The 23415-nt window shown below is 39.9% G+C and overlaps 1 protein-coding gene, 2 long non-coding RNA genes and 1 pseudogene across 3 annotated transcripts; all 4 read left to right on the top strand.

The window, feature by feature from the left end:
- Window positions 1-224: 224 nt before the first annotated feature.
- On the top strand, window positions 225-768 carry LOC125271451. Its single transcript, XR_007185624.1, has 3 exons — window positions 225-444; window positions 555-612; window positions 725-768. It is a non-coding gene; the product is annotated as an uncharacterized LOC125271451 (long non-coding RNA).
- A 6355-nt stretch (window positions 769-7123) lies between these two features.
- On the top strand, window positions 7124-7663 carry LOC125271450. Its single transcript, XR_007185623.1, has 2 exons — window positions 7124-7208; window positions 7507-7663. It is a non-coding gene; the product is annotated as an uncharacterized LOC125271450 (long non-coding RNA).
- A 786-nt stretch (window positions 7664-8449) lies between these two features.
- On the top strand, window positions 8450-12513 carry LOC125272444 (carbohydrate sulfotransferase 12-like). Its single transcript, XM_048197261.1, has 2 exons — window positions 8450-9224; window positions 11195-12513. Exon 2 carries the CDS (start codon window positions 11272-11274, stop codon window positions 12277-12279), a length of 1008 nt encoding a protein of 335 aa, XP_048053218.1. The 5' UTR covers window positions 8450-9224; window positions 11195-11271; the 3' UTR covers window positions 12280-12513.
- A 6324-nt stretch (window positions 12514-18837) lies between these two features.
- On the top strand, window positions 18838-21164 carry LOC125271449 (annotated as a pseudogene).
- The last annotated feature ends 2251 nt before the right edge of the window (window positions 21165-23415 follow it).

Raw genomic sequence — 23415 nt, 5'->3', positions numbered from 1 at the left:
TGACACTGAAGACTGGAGTAATGATGCTGAAAATTCAGCTTTGCATCACAGGAATAAATTACTTTGTCAAATATATTTAAATAGTACACAGTTATTTTAAATTGTAATAATATTTCACAATATTACTGTTTTTTACTGTATTTTTCTTTCATTTATTAAATAAATGTAGCCTTGGTGAGCAGACGAAACTTCTTTTAAAAACATTAAAAATCTTAGTGGTTCCAAACTTTTGGACTGTACTGTATATTTTTTAATATGTATATTATTCTTTCCACCTCTGCTTTAGCTTGGTTCCTTGTAATATACCTTGCATTTTATACTAAATATTGTTGACTCTGAGACAAATTGCATGTTATGTTCGTAGATCCTTCCATGTGGATGGCCTCCTACACCCCAGCAGAGCTGAGCAACCTCCTGTCAAAGGCCATGAACCAGATGACTATAGTAAGCAAAACCTCAATCATTCAGTACACTATACTGTTGAAAAGTTGTGGGTCTGTAAGATTTTACATGTTTTTGAAAGAAGTCTCACATTTTAAAATCATTAACCCCAGGTTGTTTCAGTGAGATTGTCCTTGAAAGGCCTGTAGGCTAAATAATCAGCTAAATGAGGTAACATAGGTGACAAGTATAATGTTATAATGCTTGTAGTTATAATCGTTTGTTTAACTATTATGATAACAGGATATCATGGTCATTAATCTTTTTTATTGTATTTCTCTAGGTCTGTTTTGAGTTATGTTTGCTAGTGAACAGACGCCAGATTTTAATTTAAGCTTTTGTTTACATATTTAAACATTGATCAACTACCATTACAATAATTGCACTTAAATATTTGCTCACTCTGTGTATTTGTGTCTTTACAATAGGGTAACTTTGTTGCAATAGCTCACATGCAGCACAAGAAAGCCTGATTTCAAACTGAATTGAATTTACAAAAAAGACAAGTAGAGAGACAGTAATAAAATAAGAACAAATAAAACAAATTAACTCAATTCCGTTGAGGTATATGAAATATAACAACACTGAATTTTTTTATCCCCTGTATCTTAAAGGGTTAGTTCACCCAAAAATGAAAATTCTGTCATTAATTCCTCACTCTCATGTCATTCCAGACACGTAAGAACTTTGTTAATTTTCAGAACACAAATGAAGATATTTTTGATGAAATCTGAGTGCTTTCTGACCCTCCATAGACAGCTACGTTATTACCTTTTTATGGCCCAGAGAGGTAGTAAAGACATCGTTAAAATAGTCTACGTGACTACAGGGTTTCAACCTTAATGTTATGAAGCGATGAGAATACTTTTTGTGTGCAGAAAAAAAAAACGGCTTTATTCAACAATTTCTTTTCTACTGTCAGTCTCTGACACTGTTGACGATATTTGAGAAAATAGGAACACAAAAAATATATTAATTTATTCACCCTCATTCACCGCCATAGATTTTTACCCAACTATGACGACTTCCGCTTCTGAGAAACCCGGAAATTGTCACAGACACGTCAGGTTCCAACATCACCCAATCACAACGCACGCTGTCTCCAGAGTACTGATCACCGCCACCTGCACCTCATCACTCCACTCATCAGCAGCACTATAAAGCACACACTCACACAGCACTCCATGTCCGGTCTCGTTCGCATATACTCCCTGTTATGCTTACCTCAAGGACTCCTCTTCGTATACTCACCTGTCTCCAGCGTGTCTCCTTCCCTCTGTGTGCCTCGTCTGCTGTGTGGGTGTGTTTCAGCCAGCTCCCAAGTTCTCCAGCGATCTCCAAGCTCCAACGTATATCTACCTGCAACAGAAAGGACAGTAACTATACCTCATACTACCCGTTCAACCCTATCTTCAACCAGTTCACTCACCTGTGTGTTATCCTCTGCTCTACTGTGGTCAATAAAACAACCATTACCTGTTACATCTGTGTCTGTCTCCTGTGTACCGTAACAGAAGACCGGACCTACACCGCAGACCCAGTATGAGCCAGCCGGATCCATTTCAGGAACTGGGAGATGCGCTTCGGCGCACATTGACCATCAACCCACCACCGCCATCTCCAGTCACTGTCCCTTCACCTGCACCAGCGAACACCACCACCAATGTCAACAGTTCTCCTTCGTTGCCGCCGTATGCCAGTCCCATGGCCAAACCGGCGCCCTTCTCAGGATCGGCGGAGGATTGCAGCGGATTCCTGCTGCAATGCACACTGGTCCTGGAGATGCAGCCGCACCTGTACCCGAGTGACACATCCAAGATTGCGTTCATCATTTCTCAGCTCAGCGGCAAAGCATTAAAATGGGCCGATTCAATCTGGTCCTAGCAGGGCGCTGTAACCCAATCCTACTCGGCGTTTATTTCCCACTTCCGGGAAGTGTTCGGGAAACCGATCACGGATTCTTCAGCTGGTGAGAAACTTTATAATTTAAAACAAGGATCAATGTCCATCTACGATTATGCTTTGCAATTCAGAACGCTTGCAGCACTCAGCAGATGGAATGAACAAGCCCTGATAACAACTTATCGTCAAGGATTAGAACTTCGGGTGCGGCTGCATCTCACTGCATGCGAGGACTCCATCGGCCTTGAAAAGTTCATCCAGCTCTCCCTTCGCTGCGCCACTCGCATACAAGCGTGCATCCAAGAGCACCAGGACCAGTCCCTCTCCAACGTGCTCCTCTGCCGATCCGAACCCGTCAGCACTCCAGAACCAGCCCAAGAACCCATGGAAGTGGAAAACTCTCGTTTATCTTCTGAAGAACGCTGCCGCCGGCTGACCCTTCATCTCTATCTCTATTGTGGAGACCCTGGGCATGTGATTGCAGCATGCCCCACACGACCGCCGCGACCCCTGGTGAGTGCTATTATTCCTGCTACTCATAAAATGAAACCACTCACTACTGTCGTCAATCTTACTGCCGCTACTGTCTCCCTTTCAGTGGTCGCGCTCATCGACTCGGGGTCAGCCGGCAACTTCGTCTCTGGCGCCATCTGTCGCCAACTACGTCTCAAGACCACTCCGTCTCCGACCATCTACAGGATCAGCTCAATAACCGGCAGACCCCTGAGCCGTAAGCGCGTCCGCACCGTGGCTGGACCAATAACACTTCAAGTTGGTTTATTACACCAAGAAGAGGCACATCTGCTAGTTCTGGAGGACTCCACCGCTGACGTGGTTCTGGGGCGCCCCTGGTTGGAGCAGCACAACCCCACCATCTCCTGGAAAACGGGCGAAATCCTGAAGTGGGGCGACACATGCTTCTCTCGCTGTCTGGCTGAACTTCCTGTTCCACCATCTCCTTCACCTGACCTCTCTCTCTGCGCCACGTCCATCGAAAGTCCAGTCGAACAACGCTCCGTCGACATCCCCAAGTGTTATGCCCCCTTCAGCGATGTCTTCTGCCCGCAACAGGCTTCCAAGCTGCCTCCACACCGGCCATGGGACTGTGCCATCGACCTGCTTCCGGGTGAACCAATGCCAAAGGGTAAGAGATACCCTCTTTCCATCCCGGAGGAGAAGGCCATGGAGGATTACATCAAGGAAGCCCTCGCCCAAGGTTACATCAGGCCGTCTACTTCCCCTGCTGCTTCCAGTTTCTTCTTCGTGGCTAAAAAGGACGGAGGCTTGCGGCCATGCATTGATTATCACTCACTCAACAAAATCACAGTCAAGTTCAGGTATCCCCTTCCTCTCGTCCCAGCGGCCCTGGAACATCTCCGTGGTGCCACTGTGTTTACGAAGCTGGACCTCTGCAGCGAGTACAACCTCATCCGGATACGTGAGGGGGACGAGTGGAAGACCGCCTTCATCACCCCTACTGGCCACTACGAATATCTGGTTATGCCATATGGACTGGTCAACGCCCCCTCCGTATTCCAGGATTTCATACATGAGGTGCTCCGGGAGTTTCTCCACCGCTTTGTCCTAGTCTACATCGACGACATACTCATATACTCCCGGAGCCAGGCCGAACATCGCCAACACGTTGCGGAGGTCCTCACCCGTCTTCGTCAGTACAACCTGTTCCTCAAGGCAGAGAAGTGCTCCTTCCACCAACCTTCCGTCTCTTTCCTGGGTTACAACATAGACCACAGTGGCATCTGGATGGACGAGAGGAAGGTGGAGTCCATCACCAACTGGCCAGAACCCACCACCATTAAAGAACTCCAGCGCTTCCTCGGATTCTCCAACTTTTACAGACGGTTCATCAAAGGTTACAGTTCCATCACCCATCCACTTACCAGCCTGCTCCGTAATAAGCCCAAGTCTCTGTCCTGGAACCCAGCAGCCACCAACGCCTTTAACCACCTAAAGGAAGCCTTCACCACCGCTCCCTTACTCGTCCATCCAGACCCAGAGAAACAGTTCGTCGTCGAAGTGGACGCCTCGACAACTGGAGTGGGAGCGGTGTTGTCGCAGCAGCAGGGGACGCCAAGTAGACTCCATCCATGCGCCGCCTTCTCCCACAAGCTCAGCCCGGCGGAAGTCAACTACTCCATCGGTGACAGGTAAACTTCTTGCTGTTAAGCTTGCCTTGGAAGAGTGGAGGCATTGGCTGGAGGGAGCCAAGCACGTGTTCCTGGTATTGACAGACCATAAGAACCTTGAATATCTTCGGTCAGCAAAGAGACTGAACCCTAGACAAGCTCGCTGGGCCATGTTCTTCTCCCGCTTTAATTACACCATCTCCTACCGCCCAGGTACCAAAAACGTGAAGGCAGATGCTCTCTCCCGTCTCCATGCTCCTGAGGAAAAGACCGAAGAACCTGAACCCATCATCCCGAGCTCTCTCATCGTGAGTCCAATTACCTGGTCAGAAGAGACCATCCCCTCCTCCAATGCCTCCACGAACCCTCCGCCGGGCTGTCCACCTGGCTTGCTGTACATTCCACGGACACGACGCACTCCCACCATTCATTCGGCTCACACGTCACTTGGCACTGGTCACCCGGGGGTCAATGAAACCCTCTCGTTGCTAAAAGAACGCTTCTGGTGGCCAGGGATGGCTTCGGATGTCAGAAGGTACGTGCAGGGCTGTCGGGAGTGTGCCATCTCCAAGTCTCCTCGTCATCTGCCAGCTGGGAAACTCCTTCCGCTGCCCATTCCAGATCGCCCATGGTCACACCTAGGAGTGGATTTCATTACTGATCTCAGAAGGAAATACCACCATCCTAGTTGTTGTGGATCGCTTCTCTAAATCATGCCGTCTGATTCCACTTCCAGGATTACCCACTGCCATGGAGACCGCCGAAATACTCTTCAACCAAGTCTTCAGATACTTCGGAATACCAGAAGATATAGTCTCCGACCGAGGACCCCAGTTCATATCCAGAGTATGGAAGTCGTTCTACTCCCTCCTAGGTGTGGCCGTCAGCCTGACTTCCGGATACCACCTGCAGTTGAATGGGCAGATGGAAAGGAAGGTGCAGGAGATTGGCCGCTTCCTTCGTACCTTCTGTCATGACCACCAGGACTCTTGGAACCAGTTCCTGAGTTGGGCCGAGTACGCCCAAAACTCTCTCCGGCAGTCGACTACAGGACTCACACCGTTCCAGTGCGTACTCGGCTACCAACCCCCACTGTTCCCCTGGTCCGGGGAACCCTCCAACGTTCCGGCAGTGGATTACTGGTTCCGAGAGAGCGAGAGGGTCTGGGACTCAGCACACCATCAACTGCAACGAGCCCTGCGCAGACGCAGGATGGTAGCTGACCTCCGACGCTCCAACACCCCAGTCTTCCAGCCTGGTCAGATGGTTTGGCTATCCACCCGGGACATCAGACTGCATCTGCCCTGCAGAAAGCTGAGTCCCAGGTTCATTGGCCCATTCCCCATCGTCAAGCAGGTCAATCCAGTCACCTATCAACTCCGTCTTCCACAAGGGTATCGTATACACCCCACTTTCCACGTGTCACTACTGAAAGCTCACCACCCTTCTGTTCTTCCCACAGGACCTGACGTGGCTCCCGCCGAACCCCCCCTTCCACTCATCCTGGAGGACGGAGCTGCGTATGAGGTTCGTGAGATCTTGGACTCCCGCCGTCGTGGTGGTCAGCTGGAATATCTAGTGGATTGGGAAGGATACGGCCCCGAGGAGCGCTTCTGGGTCCCAAGGAACGATATCTTAGACCCCAGCTTACTCCAAACATTCCACGACAGTCACCCTGAGAAACCGGCACCGCGGGGAAGAGGACGACCACCACGGCGTCGGGGTCCTCGGCCCTCTGGAGCGGACCGTGGAGGGGGGGTACTGTCACAGACACGTCAGGTTCCAACATCACCCAATCACAACGCACGCTGTCTCCAGAGTACTGATCACCGCCACCTGCACCTCATCACTCCACTCATCAGCAGCACTATAAAGCACACACTCACACAGCACTCCATGTCCGGTCTCGTTCGCATATACTCCCTGTTATGCTTACCTCAAGGACTCCTCTTCGTATACTCACCTGTCTCCAGCGTGTCTCCTTCCCTCTGTGTGCCTCGTCTGCTGTGTGGGTGTGTTTCAGCCAGCTCCCAAGTTCTCCAGCGATCTCCAAGCTCCAACGTATATCTACCTGCAACAGAAAGGACAGTAACTATACCTCATACTACCCGTTCAACCCTATCTTCAACCAGTTCACTCACCTGTGTGTTATCCTCTGCTCTGCTGTGGTCAATAAAACAACCATTACCTGTTACATCTGTGTCTGTCTCCTGTGTACCGTAACAGAAATATGAATAGGTCTATAGTAAAAATTAAATTCCTAATTTTAAGGACTTTTCAGTGAACCATTTCTTTCCTTTTTGTAGATTCACCGGTCCCACTTTATATTAAGTGGCCTTAACTACTATGTACTTACATCAAAAAATAAGTACAATGTACTTATTGGGTTCATATTGAATTGCAAAACACTTTTGCTGATATTGAGGTTGATACGGGTAAGGTTAGGGAAAGCTTTGGTGGTATGGGTAGGTTTAAGGGTAGGGGTAAGGGTTAAGGGATGGGACAACAGTGTAATTATGAATGTAATTACAGAAATTAATTACAGATGTAATTACATGCAGGTGTTTTTAAAATATAAGTACAATGTAAAAACATGTATGTACACAATAAGTGCATTGTATCAAATGATTAATTAAAATGTAAGTACATAGTAGTTAAGGCCACTTAATATAAAGTGGGTCCGATTCACCAAACATCTGGCTGATTACTGGCAATTTGGTAAGAGATTGTTGTCTATATCACTGTCACTTCTTTTTCTAGTTGATTTATTAACATTTTGTGATTTTCTATTACTTAATTGAATATAAATGTACTTAGGTTGATTTTAATTGATTTACTTAATACAAAGTATAGATAGGATTCTGTTGTGTAATGTTTCTCCATATAATTAGTAATATATGGAGCCCCCAGGGGAAACAATATAAACCTGCATTGGTAGATGCAACTGAATGAACTGTAACATGTAAGTATTAAATGATAATATATTTTGATGTTTGTTTGTTTTTAATATACACAGCATTAAAGACAGTGGACAAGTGAAGAGAGAGGAGGGGACGGTATCAGAAAGGACCTTGAGCTGCGACTGTCTTGGATCACCCAAAGCACAACTACACTACATGTCCAAGCACTGAACAAGGCTTTTCTCCTTTACATATTAAATGTATTTAATTTAAGGCAGGGTTAATTTTGTCAAATTTGATGCTGTCTCCTGCTATTAACAAAACTCAGACAGGCAGTCCCATGCTCCGATTCCACCAACACGGTTCTGTTACCGGCTCCTGGCCTGTGTCCATTCTCAAACTGTTCCACGAACCTCCACTGCACAAAAGGAAGTTGCAGGTCAGAAATATCGGTACCCCCCCTCTTCGACATCCTTCGCCAGTCATCACCTTCACAACCACCACAGTCAACACAAGTTAAGGTCCCTGGTCCACAGCATCAACCATCTTTGTAGGAAGATCAATACTGCAATTCTTGATTTATCTTTAAAATTGACAGTTTTCTTATGGAGTGCAATCCCTCTCTAGACAAACTGTCGGTCTTACAAAATACTGTCAGACACTGCATATGATGTTCTCAAAAAAAAAAAAAAAAAAAAAAATTTAAATGCTTAAGAATTTGTGCTTGTAAAAAGTGTTGTTTTTTGTAATCTAGTTGAAGGTATAGTATAGTGTGGGTACATAATACAGATTTTCTGCATCTTTTTGAGCTAGAAAAAAAGCCTTGATTTAGGGTTTGTGCTGTAATGGTAGAAAAAAACTTTGCATTTTCATATTGTATTCTTCAGGTTTTTAATATTACCTCTAAACATTGCAAAGTTGAGATGTTTATTTGTTTTATAAAGTATTTTTAGTATTTTTTTTTAGTGCATGTACAGTAATTATTTAGTATTGTCATGTTCGTACAAACGCAAACTAAATTGTAATTTAATGTAAAATATTGTATTCATCCTTGTTGGAGGTAAGAGGGTGAAACAACGTCGCATTTTCAACGTTGATCCAATTTGCAAAATCGAAAGGTAATCCAACATTAATTCAACCATAAGACGGTGAAACCACGACGCGATATCAACGGTGAAACAACGTCACAATATTAACGTTGATCCAATTTGCAAAACCGAAAGGTAATCCAACGTTGATCCAACCATGGTACCTGACGTTGTTTCAATGTTGAATAAACATTGAAATGCCGGCTGGGACTTCTTCACCCGCATAACTCTCACGTAAAGATTGCTCATTGTTTGTGTGATATCAACTGGCTCGCCTTCATGGTGTAAAATGGAAATATTTTCAATATTGCGACGTGGCATTTTACTTTATCACCAGTTGCTGATGATGGACACTGATTCACATATCGTCCACGTCATTTCCCGTGATAATAAATTTAAGTGAATTATTAAATAAATGAGTAAATAAACAAGCAAACTTAAAACTTGTTTGCTTACAATTTCTGCGAATAGTTTGCTGATGCAGGTAAAAAAACCAACAAAAAAACATGTTTTGTACCTGCAAAAAATATTATATAAATATTCAAATAGGCCTATATGTATGTAAAAGCGTGTTCAGGAGAGTGAGAGCAGCGGTTTACTCCGGCTCGCACCTTTCTGAGAAACCAAATGAAAACTCGATTGAAACACGACTCCTCCTTATGTGGAGAAAGAAGGACATTCGAACAACTGGAGAAAGAACGCCATTCGATCCACTACAGGATGAGGAGATACTAGGCTCACTGAAGGTGAGTAATGATTGATTATCATTTTGGGGAATAACACTACAATTTAACAAGATCTAAAAAACTGAAGACATGGACGACTAACATAGCCTACTCGAGTCTGGTCAAACAGTTGTTCGTTGGGTGGGGAACATAAATGTTGGTAATGTGTTACTGATAAATAATTACGCCGAAACTTCACTTATCTCATGGCAATTCATAACTATTTTACGTTTTGGCGAATGCCAGACGCAAATATTCAGAAAATTAACATGCTGGATTTAAACGATGCTCTTTTTTTCGTTTCTTTTGTCTTTTTTGTCAAATGTTAGCTACTAAAGCATTTCCTGATTTATTTTTTTAAATGAATTATTATTATTTATTATTATTATGATTATTATTATTTTTTTTTAAAAATCACCCTTACAGGCCTATTTATAAAGGCTAGTTCTGAATTATGAAAATTTTAAAGTGCTGCATGAATTCTGTGTATTATAGCCTATTATAAAGACTATGTTGCATGCAGTCCATGCTGACCTAAATCTTAATAAGTTTATCTGTTGCTAAACAGCTAGCTGAACATGAAGAACGCTGTTTTAAACCAGACGAACCAGCTCATGGATAAAATCTTTTTTAAAACGAATGTAATCTGATGGAAAATCAGCGTTTATGCTACTTTCACATTGTGTGTGAGTTTAGGCTATAGTGAATTTTGGTAACACTTTAGAATACTGTTCCTTCATTAATGAATGGCTACACAGGAACAAATGAGTAATGCATTATTAACACTCTATTAACTACTATTAACTAACAAGAAACTCTGATTAATGAATTAGTAAGTAATAGTGATTTGAAGGTGGTAGTTCACTATTAGCTAATCAGTAACTACTGTTTTTTCATACCTCCCAGAGAACTACTAAGAACTACTATATACAGGTTCATAATTAACATGAATGATGCATAATGTATAATTACTTCTAAAGTGAAGGTCATGGTAACACACTAGTAATGACTGAAGTATTACCAAATCCTTCAGAAGGAATTACTAATTATTTGGATCAGCATTCTAAAGTGAATAACATGATAATTCTCTAGTAACTACTGAAGTCATTGTAAACTTTTGAGGTTTTTGTAAAGTATTGGATAGTAATAACTCAAGATTTACTACATCCTTCTAAAAGAACTAATTATTTGGATCAGTATTCTAAAGTGAAGATCATGGTAACCCACTAGTAATAACTCAAGAGTTACTACATCCTTCTAAAAGAACTAATTATTTGGATCTGTTTTCTAAAGTGAAGATCATGGTAACCCACTAGTAATAACTCAAGAGTTACTACATCCTTCTAAAAGAACTAATTATTTGGATCAGTATTCTAAAGTGAAGATCATGGTAACCCACTAGTAATAACTCAAGAGTTACTACATCCTTCTAAAAGAACCAATTATTTGGATCAGTATTCTAAAGTGAAGATCATGGTAACCCACAAGTAATTACTCAAGTGTTACCAAATATATCATAAGGAATTACTGTACAAAACATACAAAAGCATCAAAAGTTTACAATGACTTCAGTAGTTATCATGCTTTTCACTTAAGAATACTGATCCAAATAATTAGTAATTCCTTCTGAAGGATTTAGTAATACTTCAGCATTACTAGTGTGTTTACTTTAGAATTAATTATACATTCATGTTAATTATGAACCTGTATATAGTAGTTCTTAGTTCTCTGGGAGGTATGAAAAAACAATGGTTACTGATTAGCTAATATTGAACTACTATCTTCAACTGAGCACTAATACTAACTAATACATTAATCAGAGTTTCTTGTTAGTTAATAGTCATTACTAGAGTTTTAATAATGCATTATTCATTTGTTCCTGTGTAGTTATTCATTAATGAAGGATCAGTATTCTAAAGTGTTACCAGAATATTTTGTGTTAGTAGATTGTAAATTCAGAATTCAACTGTCCTTTTTGTGTTTTTCTCCAGAATTCCCAACTTGATTCATTCCAGAGACTATAATATTTAGCATTCAGTCTCTTTTGAGAATCTGGTGTCCAGCGAATATGCAGAGGCAGCTCCAGTGTGCCTTTCTTGTGGGATCAGTTTTTGTCACATTCTTCATTATAATTTTCTGGGATGAGATGAGAGATGGGACTTTTTCCCTACACACGGCTTCATCACAAAATCTCACACACCTGAAACTGCGTCAAGCACATCGTAGACGTGTTATAAGAGAGCTTTGCTCGGCCAATAGCAGCCTGAATTTTAAAGAGAAATTAATCACATTTGACCAGATTCCGAACAAAGCACTGGACCATCTCATTGTGGATGATCGTAATGGTGTTATTTACTGTTTTGTACCGAAGGTAGCATGTACCAACTGGAAACGAGTCATGATTGTGCTCAGCCAGAACCTGAAGGCACCAAATGGAGCTCCATATCTGGATCCTCTTGATGTACCACCAGCGTTATCCCACGAGTTTTGGAGGCTCTTTGGTAATTTCTCAAGTCCTTTAATGCATCAGAAAGTAAAGAATTACACAAAGTTCCTTTTTGTACGGGACCCTTTTGTACGACTTATTTCTGCTTTCCGGAACAAATTTGCTAAGCCAGATGAGTATTTCTACAGAACGTATGGCTCCACAATGCTTCAGCGTTATGCTAATATTTCAACCCCCCCTGACTCCGCTCAAGAGGCCTTCGCTGCAGGTATCAGACTGTCCTTTACTCATTTTATTCAGTACCTGTTAGATCCACAGACTGAGAAGGAGAAGCCATTCAATGAACACTGGCAACAGATGTACAGACTCTGCCATCCGTGCCAAATTGACTATGATTTTGTTGGGAAGCTGGAAACTCTTGATGAGGATACAGAGCATTTGTTGAAGATTCTTGGGCTGGAAAAATATATTCACTTTCCCCCAGGGCTTAAGGATAGGACATCAGTAGACTGGGAGAGAGACTGGTTTGCAAACATATCCATAGCTGACAGGAGAAAATTGTACAATCTTTATAAAACAGACTTTAAATTATTTGAATACGAGAAACCTGAGACACTTCTGGATGAGTGATGAGTATGGCTAATTGCTTTTGCATTGCAGAGAAATTATATTGAATCCCATGAAACCTGTCAAGAATCTCAGTCATATTTAAATTCAGTGCAAGTGTAAGTTAGGGTTTTTTTGCTTTTTTTTTTGTACTCCAGAAAGTTGGTCCGATATCAAAATGAAGCTGGCAAACAAGCAGGTTGAGGATGCATTGTCAATGTTTTGCTAAAAAAAAAAAAAAAAAACATCTTTGAGGAATGAATCACATTTTTGAGGGCCTAAACATGCTTGAAAACTCATGAAACTTTGAACACGTGTCAGAAGCGGTGAAAATTTACATCTGATATGAGTTTCAGAATTGGTTGTGGCAAAATGGCTCAATAGCACCACCTACAAAATTTGAAAGTGCCGTTCACTCTCCATTTAGAAGTATGAAATTCGGTCGACATGTGTAACATCCCAGTACCTACAAAAAAGTCCCTGGGAGCAAAATCTAAAAACCCAACAGGAAGTGAGATATTTTAAATTTTCTCTGCAAAATTTTTGCAGTTTTTGCCATCTCCAGATGTTGTACTTTAATAATCTCCTCCCAGAGATTTTATCAGATAACCATCGTATTTGCTCAGTCTAATCTAAAGGCCTTTGCGACGTTAAATTGCAAAGATCTAGAGCAGTGGTCTCAAACTCAATTCCTGGAGGGCCACAGCTCTGCACAGTTTTGCTCCAACCCTAATCAAACACACCTGATCCAGCTAATCAAGGTCTTCAGGATTAATAGAAACTTCCAAGCACGTGTGAGTTGGAGCTGATTGGAGCTAAACTGTGCAGAGCTGTGGCGCACCAGGAACTGAGTTTGAGATCACTGATCTAGAGTTTTCGCTGTTGGGCGTGTCCGTGGCGGCCTGACAAAGTTCGATGTTTCGCCGTAAAAAAGAAAGTTGTTGTAACTCTGGCATACAATGTCCGAACTGCCCCAAATGTCACATGTTTGATAAGAGTCCTGGCCATTTCGCTTTTCTGTTAGTCATAGTGCAACCTGCTGACAACAGGAAATGGCATGCTTTACAGTGTAATTCACTCCCAGAAACACATTTAAATATGCCATATACGTACGTACCAAACACGCTAGAAACATGTTAAATCATGCAACACTTGGCTAAGTGCTAAGGTATGCAATTAACACCACGAAACAGGGCATTGTTGTAACTAAGGCATACAATAACACACTGAGTGTTTATAGCATCATTTGTTGTTTGCTTCTGGCATCTGATAGAGCTTTTGGACCTGGAAACAGTAACGTCAGACATTTTTTTTTTTTAAATGAGTGTAATCAAGATATGATGCCTTTTTTTTTTACATTGATTTATTACATGGAACATATTTTTGTTTCTATAAATGCTATGTATTTTCTTGTATCTGAATGGTTTATTCATGTTGCTTATGTATTATACTATTTTTTTCTATGTATTCACTGTTATTTAGCCCATCACTAGCTTTTTTTCCAAGTGCATGCAAGTGTATGTATTAAAATGTATCTAATATGCAATAAACAATTTTGTATTTGTTTCAGTTTGTTTTTATAATAGAAGATAATGGTAACCATAGTGCCAACAAGAAACAAAAATAAACAAATAGGCCTAATATATATATATATATATATATATATATATATATATATATATATATATATACAGTGCTCAGCATAAATGAGTAGGCTACACCCCATTTTTGAAAACTAACATTTTAAACAATATCTCAATGAACACAAAAACAATTTCCAAAATGTTGACAAGACATATTAATATAATATGTTCAATGACATGAAATTAAGGTTAATACTATAACTTAGATATATAACTGCTCGGGCATCCAAGTGCAGCTCCATTCTCTTTGAATGAGGAAACATCAAATTCTCTAAAGCTGTTTGCAAAGCTTTCGATTAAATTTCATATTTGAAATCACCAATGAAATCTGACAACAACTGTCTCATAAATTGTTTCTAAACGCTCGAATCATGACAAAAAAAATTTATTTTTCTGGCTGGATCAGCCTAATGCGCATGCACAGTCCTAAATGCGCGTCTCGGAGGCATGCATCTGACTGTTTCTATAGAAACCGGAGCTTCTCACGGCCACTGCAGTGACGCAATGACTTTACCAATCGGTGATTGGCTCTTATTTAGAAGGCGGGACTGATGCCGTGTTTTTCCAACCTTCTACCCGTGAAAATGCACTGGAACGTCAAACCCATGACTTCCCACCCATGAATTTGTACTAGATCGATGTACTCCAAGTTCCGTGCACTGACGTCACATAGCCCACGAAACAACAATGGCAGCCCCTACAGATGTGGTGTTTATGCAAGTGCATGCTTAAATAACGTAAAATAAAAGTTATAACACCTTCTCTTGCCTTATGCGCCCATTTTTCCTTCTCCGTTTCCCTAAAATAAGCAAGGAGTAAGCACCTTTGGCAATAAAATGATTGTAAATGAGCATAAGCTCTGTACAGTCTGCCATGCTGGTTTGTTTACAGCATTATTCCGCCATATTGCGCGTTGCACCAAAGAATATACACTAAGCTCTTTGGTTGCACTTTCTCCCATTCATAATAATACGAGTGACGCGTCTTGTGTTATTCTATAGTCTTTGCAAAAGCCCCCTATAAAATGCTTTTTATATATAGATGCATGTTCAGCACTGATGTGCACTGATGCAAGTGGTTGCTGTGGTGTTCGTTACCACGACAACCGTCTGCGTGTCAGCGTTGAACGTGCTTGTGTATCCTTTTGCAGCAAATTAAAATATCATTCATCTGAATCTATAGCCTAACTAAATATTGAGCAACACGTATATTTTTTTTAAATTGTTTTGCGCTCACTCTTTTCTGTGAATGACCCAAGTAGAGAACGCACGCGCATTCACTTTCCACACAGGCACTCAATTTTTAATTAATTTTTTATTTTATTTAAAATTTGTAGTTAAAATAGCCTAAATAAAAATAAATGTAGCCACCACACCGCTCAGACAGTTCCATGTGTGATTTCCAATTTTTACCATATCTAGCTAGCCTACTGTTGCTATTTCGAGTATATAACATGTAGGCTGCATGAAAGATGTAGAAAAATTGGACACAACTCTGGGACCGCGATGAAAGGAACCTCAAGGATGATCCAGGTATGTGCAATTGTATAGGGCCACACATTGTAATATTTTGCCTGGGTCCCCAAATCCAGAATACACTGCGTTCCAAATTATTATGCAAGAGACAAATCAGTAAGATTTCTGTACAATAAACATTCAGATTTTAGTTTTTCTAAGAAAATGTTTGTTCGTTTATTTATCCATGTCTTTTTAGATAACTGGTATCAATCTCAGACAAAATAATTTGCCAGATCTATGGAAACCCTACTTAGAGGTTGTTCCACATTATTAAGCAAGTCACAGTTCTCATGCAATATGGTGAGGAAGAAAGATCTTTCTGAAGATGAAAAGCATGAAATGGTGCAATGTTGTGCAAAAGGCATGAAAACAACTAATATTGTGTGAAACTGAATGGAGATAATCAAATTATCATAAGATTTGTGAGTGATTTAGAGCACAGCAGAACTCGGTCAGATAAAGGCTTATTGAGGAAAGTTCCTGTCAAAAAATGTAATTGTATTAAAAGGGCAGCTATAAAAAAAGCCAGTGTTGAGCAGCAAACAGGTATTTGAAGCTGCTGGTGCCTCTGGAGTCTCAAGAAGCTCTCCATGCAGGCTGGCAGTTGTGCGTAAAGATGCATTTCAGCCACTCCAAACCAAACCTCACAAAGAGAAACATTTACAATGGGTTTAGAAATACATGAAGACTAATTTTTAAATAGTTTTATTCACTGACTAATGCAGTACTGCAATGGATGGTCTAAATGGATGGATTTCTGGATGGTTGGTGAATGGCTCCACGTTCCAACAAGACTGCGACGTAAGCAAGGAGCTGGTGGGTGATGATTTGGGCTGGAATACAGGGAAGTGAGATGGAGGGTATTAAAATGACTTTTGCAAGATATGTGGAGCTCATAACTGGCCATTTTCAGCTATGGTATAAAAAGGAGGATAGTGCATAGTACAATGCACTATTTGTACAATGCACTATGCACTATCCCATGCTGCAAAAAAACACCACAGCAATAAAACTGTTTGAAAATGTATTTCTACACCCACTGTAAATGTTTCTCTTTGTGAGGTTTGGTTAGTGGTGTCTAAAATGCATCTTTACGCACAACTGCCAGCCTGCATGGTGAGGTTCTCAAGACTCCAGAGACACCAGCAGCTTCAAATACCTGTTTGCTGCTCAACACTGGCTTTTTTTTTTATAGCTGCCCTTTTAATACAATTAATTTTTTGATAGGAACTTTCATTAATAAGCCTTTATCTGACCGAGTTCTGCTATGCTCTAAATCACTCACAAATCTTATGATAATTTGATAATCTCCATTCAGTTTCACACAATATTAGTTGTTTTCATGCCTTTTGCACAACATTGCACCATTTCATGCTTTTCATCTTCAGAAAGATCTTTCTTCCTCCCCATATTGCATGAGAACTATGACTTGCTTAATAATGTGGAACAACCTCTAAGTAGGGTTTCCATAGTCCTGGCAAATTATTTTGTCTGAGATTGATACCAGTTATCTAAAAAGACATGGATAAATAAACAAACAAACAAACAAACATTTTCTTAGAAAAACTAAAATCTGAATGTTTATTGTACTGAAATCTTACTGATATGTCAATTGCATAATAATTTGGAACGCAGTGTAGACTACCTTTTGGTTTAGGTGTCGTTGTAATGAAAAAAAACGGTTTCATATTTTCTTCTGTTTTTCTGTACACGGATTCAGATAATTTGTTTGCTTAGATGTATATGGACTAGAGTTTATTTGATGATTCTGACACGTGACTTGAATACTTGTAAAACAATATTCTTCAACTTTTAGTTTAACAGGATTCAACAAATGCATTCAAATGTTTGATATTTTGCAATTCTGAATTAATTTCCTGAAAATACTATACTGTATATAAATAATATACTTTGTTTATATAAATATTCAAATATTTGCAAATACGGCTATATAGCCTACTAACCTATTAAAAGTGCGTTCAGGAGAGATAGCGGTTTACTCTGGCTCACCCGTAAAATACACAGGGGCACCTCCCTGAGAAACCAAATGAAAACTCGATTCAAACACGACTCCTCGTTTTGTGGAGAAAGAACGCCATTCGGACAACTATATGATGAGAAGATACTTGCCTCATTGAAGGTGAGTAAAGATTGATTTATCATTTTGGGATGAACCCAGAAGTAGGCTATGGTAGCTTATGTTGTTTATGCAGTAATTTAGTCGTGTCACTTTCAGGGCATCTATTACTTAGCATTACTACGTTTTGGCATTACACTACAATTTAACAAGATCTAAAAAGCTGAAGACATGGACGACTAACAAACGCGAGTCTGGTGAAACAGGTGTTCGTTGGGTGGGGAACATGCAGGCCCGGATTAAGAACACGTTGGGCCCTGGGGCTATAGCAACACCAAGGGCCCCCTTTCATATGATTACCATGCCACAGTGTCTTGTACCACAAGAATTTTTTTTTTTTATTGTTATTATTTTTATATTTTTACAAATTTAATTTTATCAAATCATTTTATATAAGCACAAGCACACTAAATATTCCATGCTACTTAACATATTTTAAAATATATTTAACATATAAAATATTTAACATATTTTAAAATTGTATTGCATATATTGCTGACACAATAATTCTTTCCTCTGATTAACACAAAATAAACTATTTTGAAGAATGTGGGTAACCAAACAGTTAATGGTCCCCAGTGATTTCCACATTAATTTTCATAGTAGGAAAAAAATATAATGGGGACCAGCAACTGTTAGGTTACCTACATTCTTCAAAATATTTTCTTTTGTGTTCAACAGAAGAAAGAAACTCATTCAGGTTTAAAACAACTTGAAAGTGCGTATGTGATGACAGGATTTTAATTTTTGGGTGAACTATCCCTTTAAGGACAAGGGTCCGCATGCTAACTATTAGGATGCTGTCACTTTAAGACCTGCACGCGTCCGATTTTCTCAACTCACTTCAGACATAACAAACTGTGTTTATGTAAACCTTTTGTGTATTTGACAGTATTATAGCGCAATCAGACGCGAAAGATGAAGTCCAGTAGTCAGGTGCTGTGTGTGCACGCTTCGGGTGTATGGGGTCAGAAAAAGCGCATCTCAGAACAGCACACGAATGACATGTTTAACTGGCAGGGCTTTAAAGCACATGCAAATAAAGAACTTTTGTGATTGCGAATAAGTGCAGTGTCCCGTGAGTAACTCTACCGCTGTGTTAACATGTGATATGTGAATGTGTCGAGGTCGAGTTGTACGGATGGAGACACCAGAACTGCAACTGACAGAATGTGCTTCAAAGGCAGATAGTGGAGACAAATCACACGACATTGGTGTTCGTCAAAAAACAGTAGGAAAGTTAATTCGAGATTTTTACGCGGGTGATGATGATGAGAGAAAAACACTGACATTCTGAATTCAAACGGCAATAAAATCAATCGACTCGACTCGATAAGAATAATAACTTGCTGCAGCTGCTATCTCACCTTCTTCAACATGTAAAGCACGCAGATCGGCGACGGTGTCGGTGGGTGAAGATAATTTTGAGCTGCCGCTGCACGCGGGTCTTCCACTGGCTCGGATGTTTTATGTGAACCGAAGTAGTTAGTTAGTTTTGGAATTTTTGCTGTAAGATTAGCATCCCTTTTCTCCCTTTCAAGCTTATTTTTCCTTTTTTGAGCACCACTATCACTTTTGTTTATCATTTTGAACACCAGCGAGGCTGAACAAGCAATAAAGGCCAATTTCCCATTTTCTAGTCTACATCATGGTCTAACGTTACATGCAATAGCATAACGCAAAGAGGCGTTTCCCGATGCCATGGCGCGAATTGTAAAGTGATTTTGATTGGATGGTGATTTGTCAGTCAGGCACATTTTCCAATCATTTTTTCTTGTTATTTTATTAGACACAAATCAACCACCTATGACTTGTCAATCTCATTTCCTCCAGCCAATCACGGGCCCCCTCTACCCGCGGGCCCTGGGGCTTCAGCCCCACCTAGCCCTTATGTTAATCTGGCCCTGGGAACATGGTAATGTGTTACTGATAGCCAAAGTAAATAGTTACGCCGAATCTTCACTTTGAATAGATAGGCTAGTAGCGCATTATCTCATGGCATTTCATAACTATTTTACGTTTAGGCGAATGCCAGACGCAAATATACAGAAAATTAACATGCCGGATTTTTAACATGCATGTCTTTTTTTTTTTTCTTTTTTTGGTCAAATGTTAGCTCCCCTACTAAAACATTTCCTGTTTTTTATTTTATTTATTTATATATTTGTTTTTACAAATCACTCCTACATGCTTAATTATAAAGGCTAGTCCTTAATTATGAACAATTTAAAGTGCTGCATGAATTCTGTGTATTATATTATAAAGCCTATGTTGCATTCACAGTCTGGCTCAAATCTTAGAAAGTTTGCTTGTTGCTAAACAGTTTGATGAACATGAAGAATGTTTTAAACTAGACTGACCGTCTCATGGATAAAATCTTTTTAAAAAGAATGTTGTCTGACGGAAATATCAACTTTTATGCTCCTTTCACATTGTGTGTGAGTTTATATATAGTGTTGAGAATATTTTGTGGTAGATTGTAAATTCAGAATTCAACTGTCCTTTTTGTGTTTTTCTCCAGAATTCCCAATTTGATTCATTCCAGAGACAATAATATTTAGCATTCAGTCTCTTTTGAGAATCTGGTGTCCAGTGAAAATGGGAATGCAGAGGCAGCTCCAGTGTTTCTTTCTTGTGGGATCAGTATTTGTCATATTCTTCATAATCATTTGCTGGGATGAGATGAGAGATGGGACTTTTTCCCTACACACAGCTTCATCACAAGATCTCACACACCTCAAACTGCGTCAAGCACATCTTAGACGTGTTATAAGAGAGCTTTGCTCGGCCAATAGCAGCCTGAATTTTAAAGAGAAATTAATCACATTTGAGCAGATTCCAAACAAAGCACTGGACCATCTCATTGTGGATGATCGTAATGGTGTTATTTACTGTTTTGTACCGAAGGTAGCATGTACCAACTGGAAACGAGTCATGATTGTGCTCAGCCAGAACCTGAAGGCACCAAATGGAGCTCCATATCTGGATCCTCTTGATGTACCACCAGCGTTATCCCACGAGTTTTGGAGGCTCTTTGGTAATTTCTCACATCCTTTAATGCATCAGAAAGTAAAGAATTAGACAAAGTTCCTTTTTGTACGGGACCCTTTTGTACGACTTATTTCTGCTTTCCGGAACAAATTTGCTAAGCCAGATGAGTATTTCTACAGAACGTATGGCTCCACAATGCTTCAGCGTTATGCTAATATTTCAACCCCCCCTGACTCCGCTCAAGAGGCCTTCGCTGCAGGTATCAGACTGTCCTTTACTCACTTTATTCAGTACCTGTTAGATCCACAGACTGAGAAGGAGAATCCATTCAATGAACACTGGCAGCAGATGTACAGACTCTGCCATCCGTGCCAAATTGACTATGATTTTGTTGGGAAGCTGGAAACTCTTGATGAGGATACAGAGCATTTGTTGAAGATTCTTGGGCTGGAAAAATATATTCACTTTCCCCCAGGGCTTAAGGATAGGACATCAGTAAACTGGGAGAGAGACTGGTTTGCAAACATATCCATAGCTGACAGGAGAAAATTGTACAATCTTTATAAAACAGACTTTAAATTATTTGAATATGAGAAACCTGAGACACTTCTGGAAGAGTGATGAGTATGGCTAATTGCTTTTGCATTGCAGACAAATTATACTGAATCCCATTAAACCTGTCAAGAATCTCAGTCATATTTAAATTCAGTGCAAGTGTAAGTTACGGTTTTTTGCTTTTTTTTTTGTACTCCAGAAAGTTGATCCGATATCAAAATGAAGCTGGCAAACAAGCAGGTTGAGGATGCATTGTCAATGTTTTGCTAAAAAAAAAAAAAAAAAATGAATAAAAACATCTTTGAGGCATGATGGAATCTATTTTTACTTAATTTTTTTATGTGTGTGTTAAATAGATTTAAGACTCCTGTTTTATGATCCTAATCTATAATTTTAGGGCCCGAGCACTTTTTGTAGGGAATCCTTTTGTACGACTGATTTCTGCTTTCCGGAAGAATTTTGGTTTGAGGACCCTATTGGAATTGCTCAGTCTGTTATTCTTCTTCTCCGAAATGAATCACATTTTTGAGGGCCTAAACATGCTTGAAAACTCATGAAACTTTGAACACGTGTCAGAAGCGGTGAAAATTTACATCTGATATGAGTTTCAGAATTGGTTGTGGCAAAATGACTCAATAGCACCACCTACAAAATTTCAATTAAGTGCCCTTCACTCTACATTTAGAAGTATGAAATTCGGTCGACACGTGTAACATCCCAATACCTACAAAAAAGTCCCTGGGAGCAAAATCTAAAAACCCAACAGGAAGTGAGATATTTTAAATTTTCTCTGCAAAATTTTTGCCATCTCCAGATGTTGTACTTTAATAATCTCCTCCCAGAGATTTTATCAGATAACCATCGTATTTGCTCAGTCTAATCTAAAGGCCTTTGCGACGTTAAATTGCAAAGATCTAGAGCAGTGGTCTCAAACTCAATTCCTGGAGGGCCACAGCTCTGCACAGTTTTGCTCCAACCCTAATCAAACACACCTGATCCAGCTAATCAAGGTCTTCAGGATAAATAGAAACTTCCAAGCACGTGTGAGTTGGAGCTGATTGGAGCTAAACTGTGCAGAGCTGTGGCGCACCAGGAATTGAGTTTGAGATCACTGATCTAGAGTTTTCGCTGTTGGGCGTATCCGTGGCGGCCTGACAAAGTTTGATGTTTCGCCGTAAAAAAGGAAGTTGTTGTAACTCTGGCATACAATGTCCGAACTGCCCCAAATGTCACATGTTTGATAAGAGTCCTGGCCTTAAGATGTCTACATTTCACTTTTCAGTTAGTCATAGTGCAACCTGCTGACAACAGGAAATGGCATGCTTTACACTGTAATTCACTCCCAGAAACACATTTAAATATGCCATATACGTACGTACCAAACACGCTAGAAACATGTTAAATCATGCAACACTTGGCTAAGTGCTAAGGTATGCAATTAACGCCACGAAACAGGGCATTGTTGTAACTAAGGCATACAATAACACACTGAGTGTTTATAGCACCATTTGTTGTTTGCTTCTGGCATCTGATAGAGCTTTTGGACCTGGAAACAGTAACGTCAGACATTTTTTTAAAAATGAGTGTAATCAAGATATGATGCCCTTTTTTTTTTTTTTTACATTGATTTATTACATGGAACATATTTTTGTTTCTATAAATGCTATGTATTTTCTTGTATCTGAATGGTTTATTCATGTTGCTTATGTATTATACTATTTTTTTCTATGTATTCACTGTTATTTAGCCCATCACTAGCTTTTTTCCAAGTGCATGCAAGTGTATGTATTAAAATGTATCTAATATGCAATAAACAATTTTGTATTTGTTTCAGTTTGTTTTTATAATAGAAGATAATGGTAACCATAGTGCCAACAAGAAACAAAAATAAACAAATAGGCCTAATATATATATATATATATATATATATATATATATATATATATATATATATATATATATATATATATATATATATACAGTGCTCAGCATAAGTGAGTACACCCCCTTTTTGAAAACTAACATTTTAAACAATATCTCAATGAACACAAAAACAATTTCCAAAATGTTGGCAAGACTAAGTTTAATATAATATGTTCAATGACATGAAATTAAGGTTAATACTATAACTTAGATATATAACTGCATACCCCATTTAAACTTTGCAGGATTTACGATATTGATGGCCGTTAAAACGCATCATCACAGTCTGTGAAAAGGGTTTATTCAACACAACCATGCATGCATACAACACCTGTATGGAATAGAACAATCGATTGTTTACGAATATGCAGAACTGTTTACAGCTGTCCAGCTG

Source organism: Megalobrama amblycephala, linkage group LG7 (assembly GCF_018812025.1).
Source record: "Megalobrama amblycephala isolate DHTTF-2021 linkage group LG7, ASM1881202v1, whole genome shotgun sequence".
NCBI lineage: Eukaryota > Metazoa > Chordata > Actinopteri > Cypriniformes > Xenocyprididae > Megalobrama > Megalobrama amblycephala.
This window is presented reverse-complemented; position numbering and strand designations above follow the sequence as displayed.

Excerpts from the sequence above, each read along its gene's own strand:
- LOC125272444 (XM_048197261.1), top strand. The coding sequence starts at position 11,272 with ATGCAGAGGCAGCTCCAGTGTGCCTTTCTTGTGGGATCAGTTTTTGTC.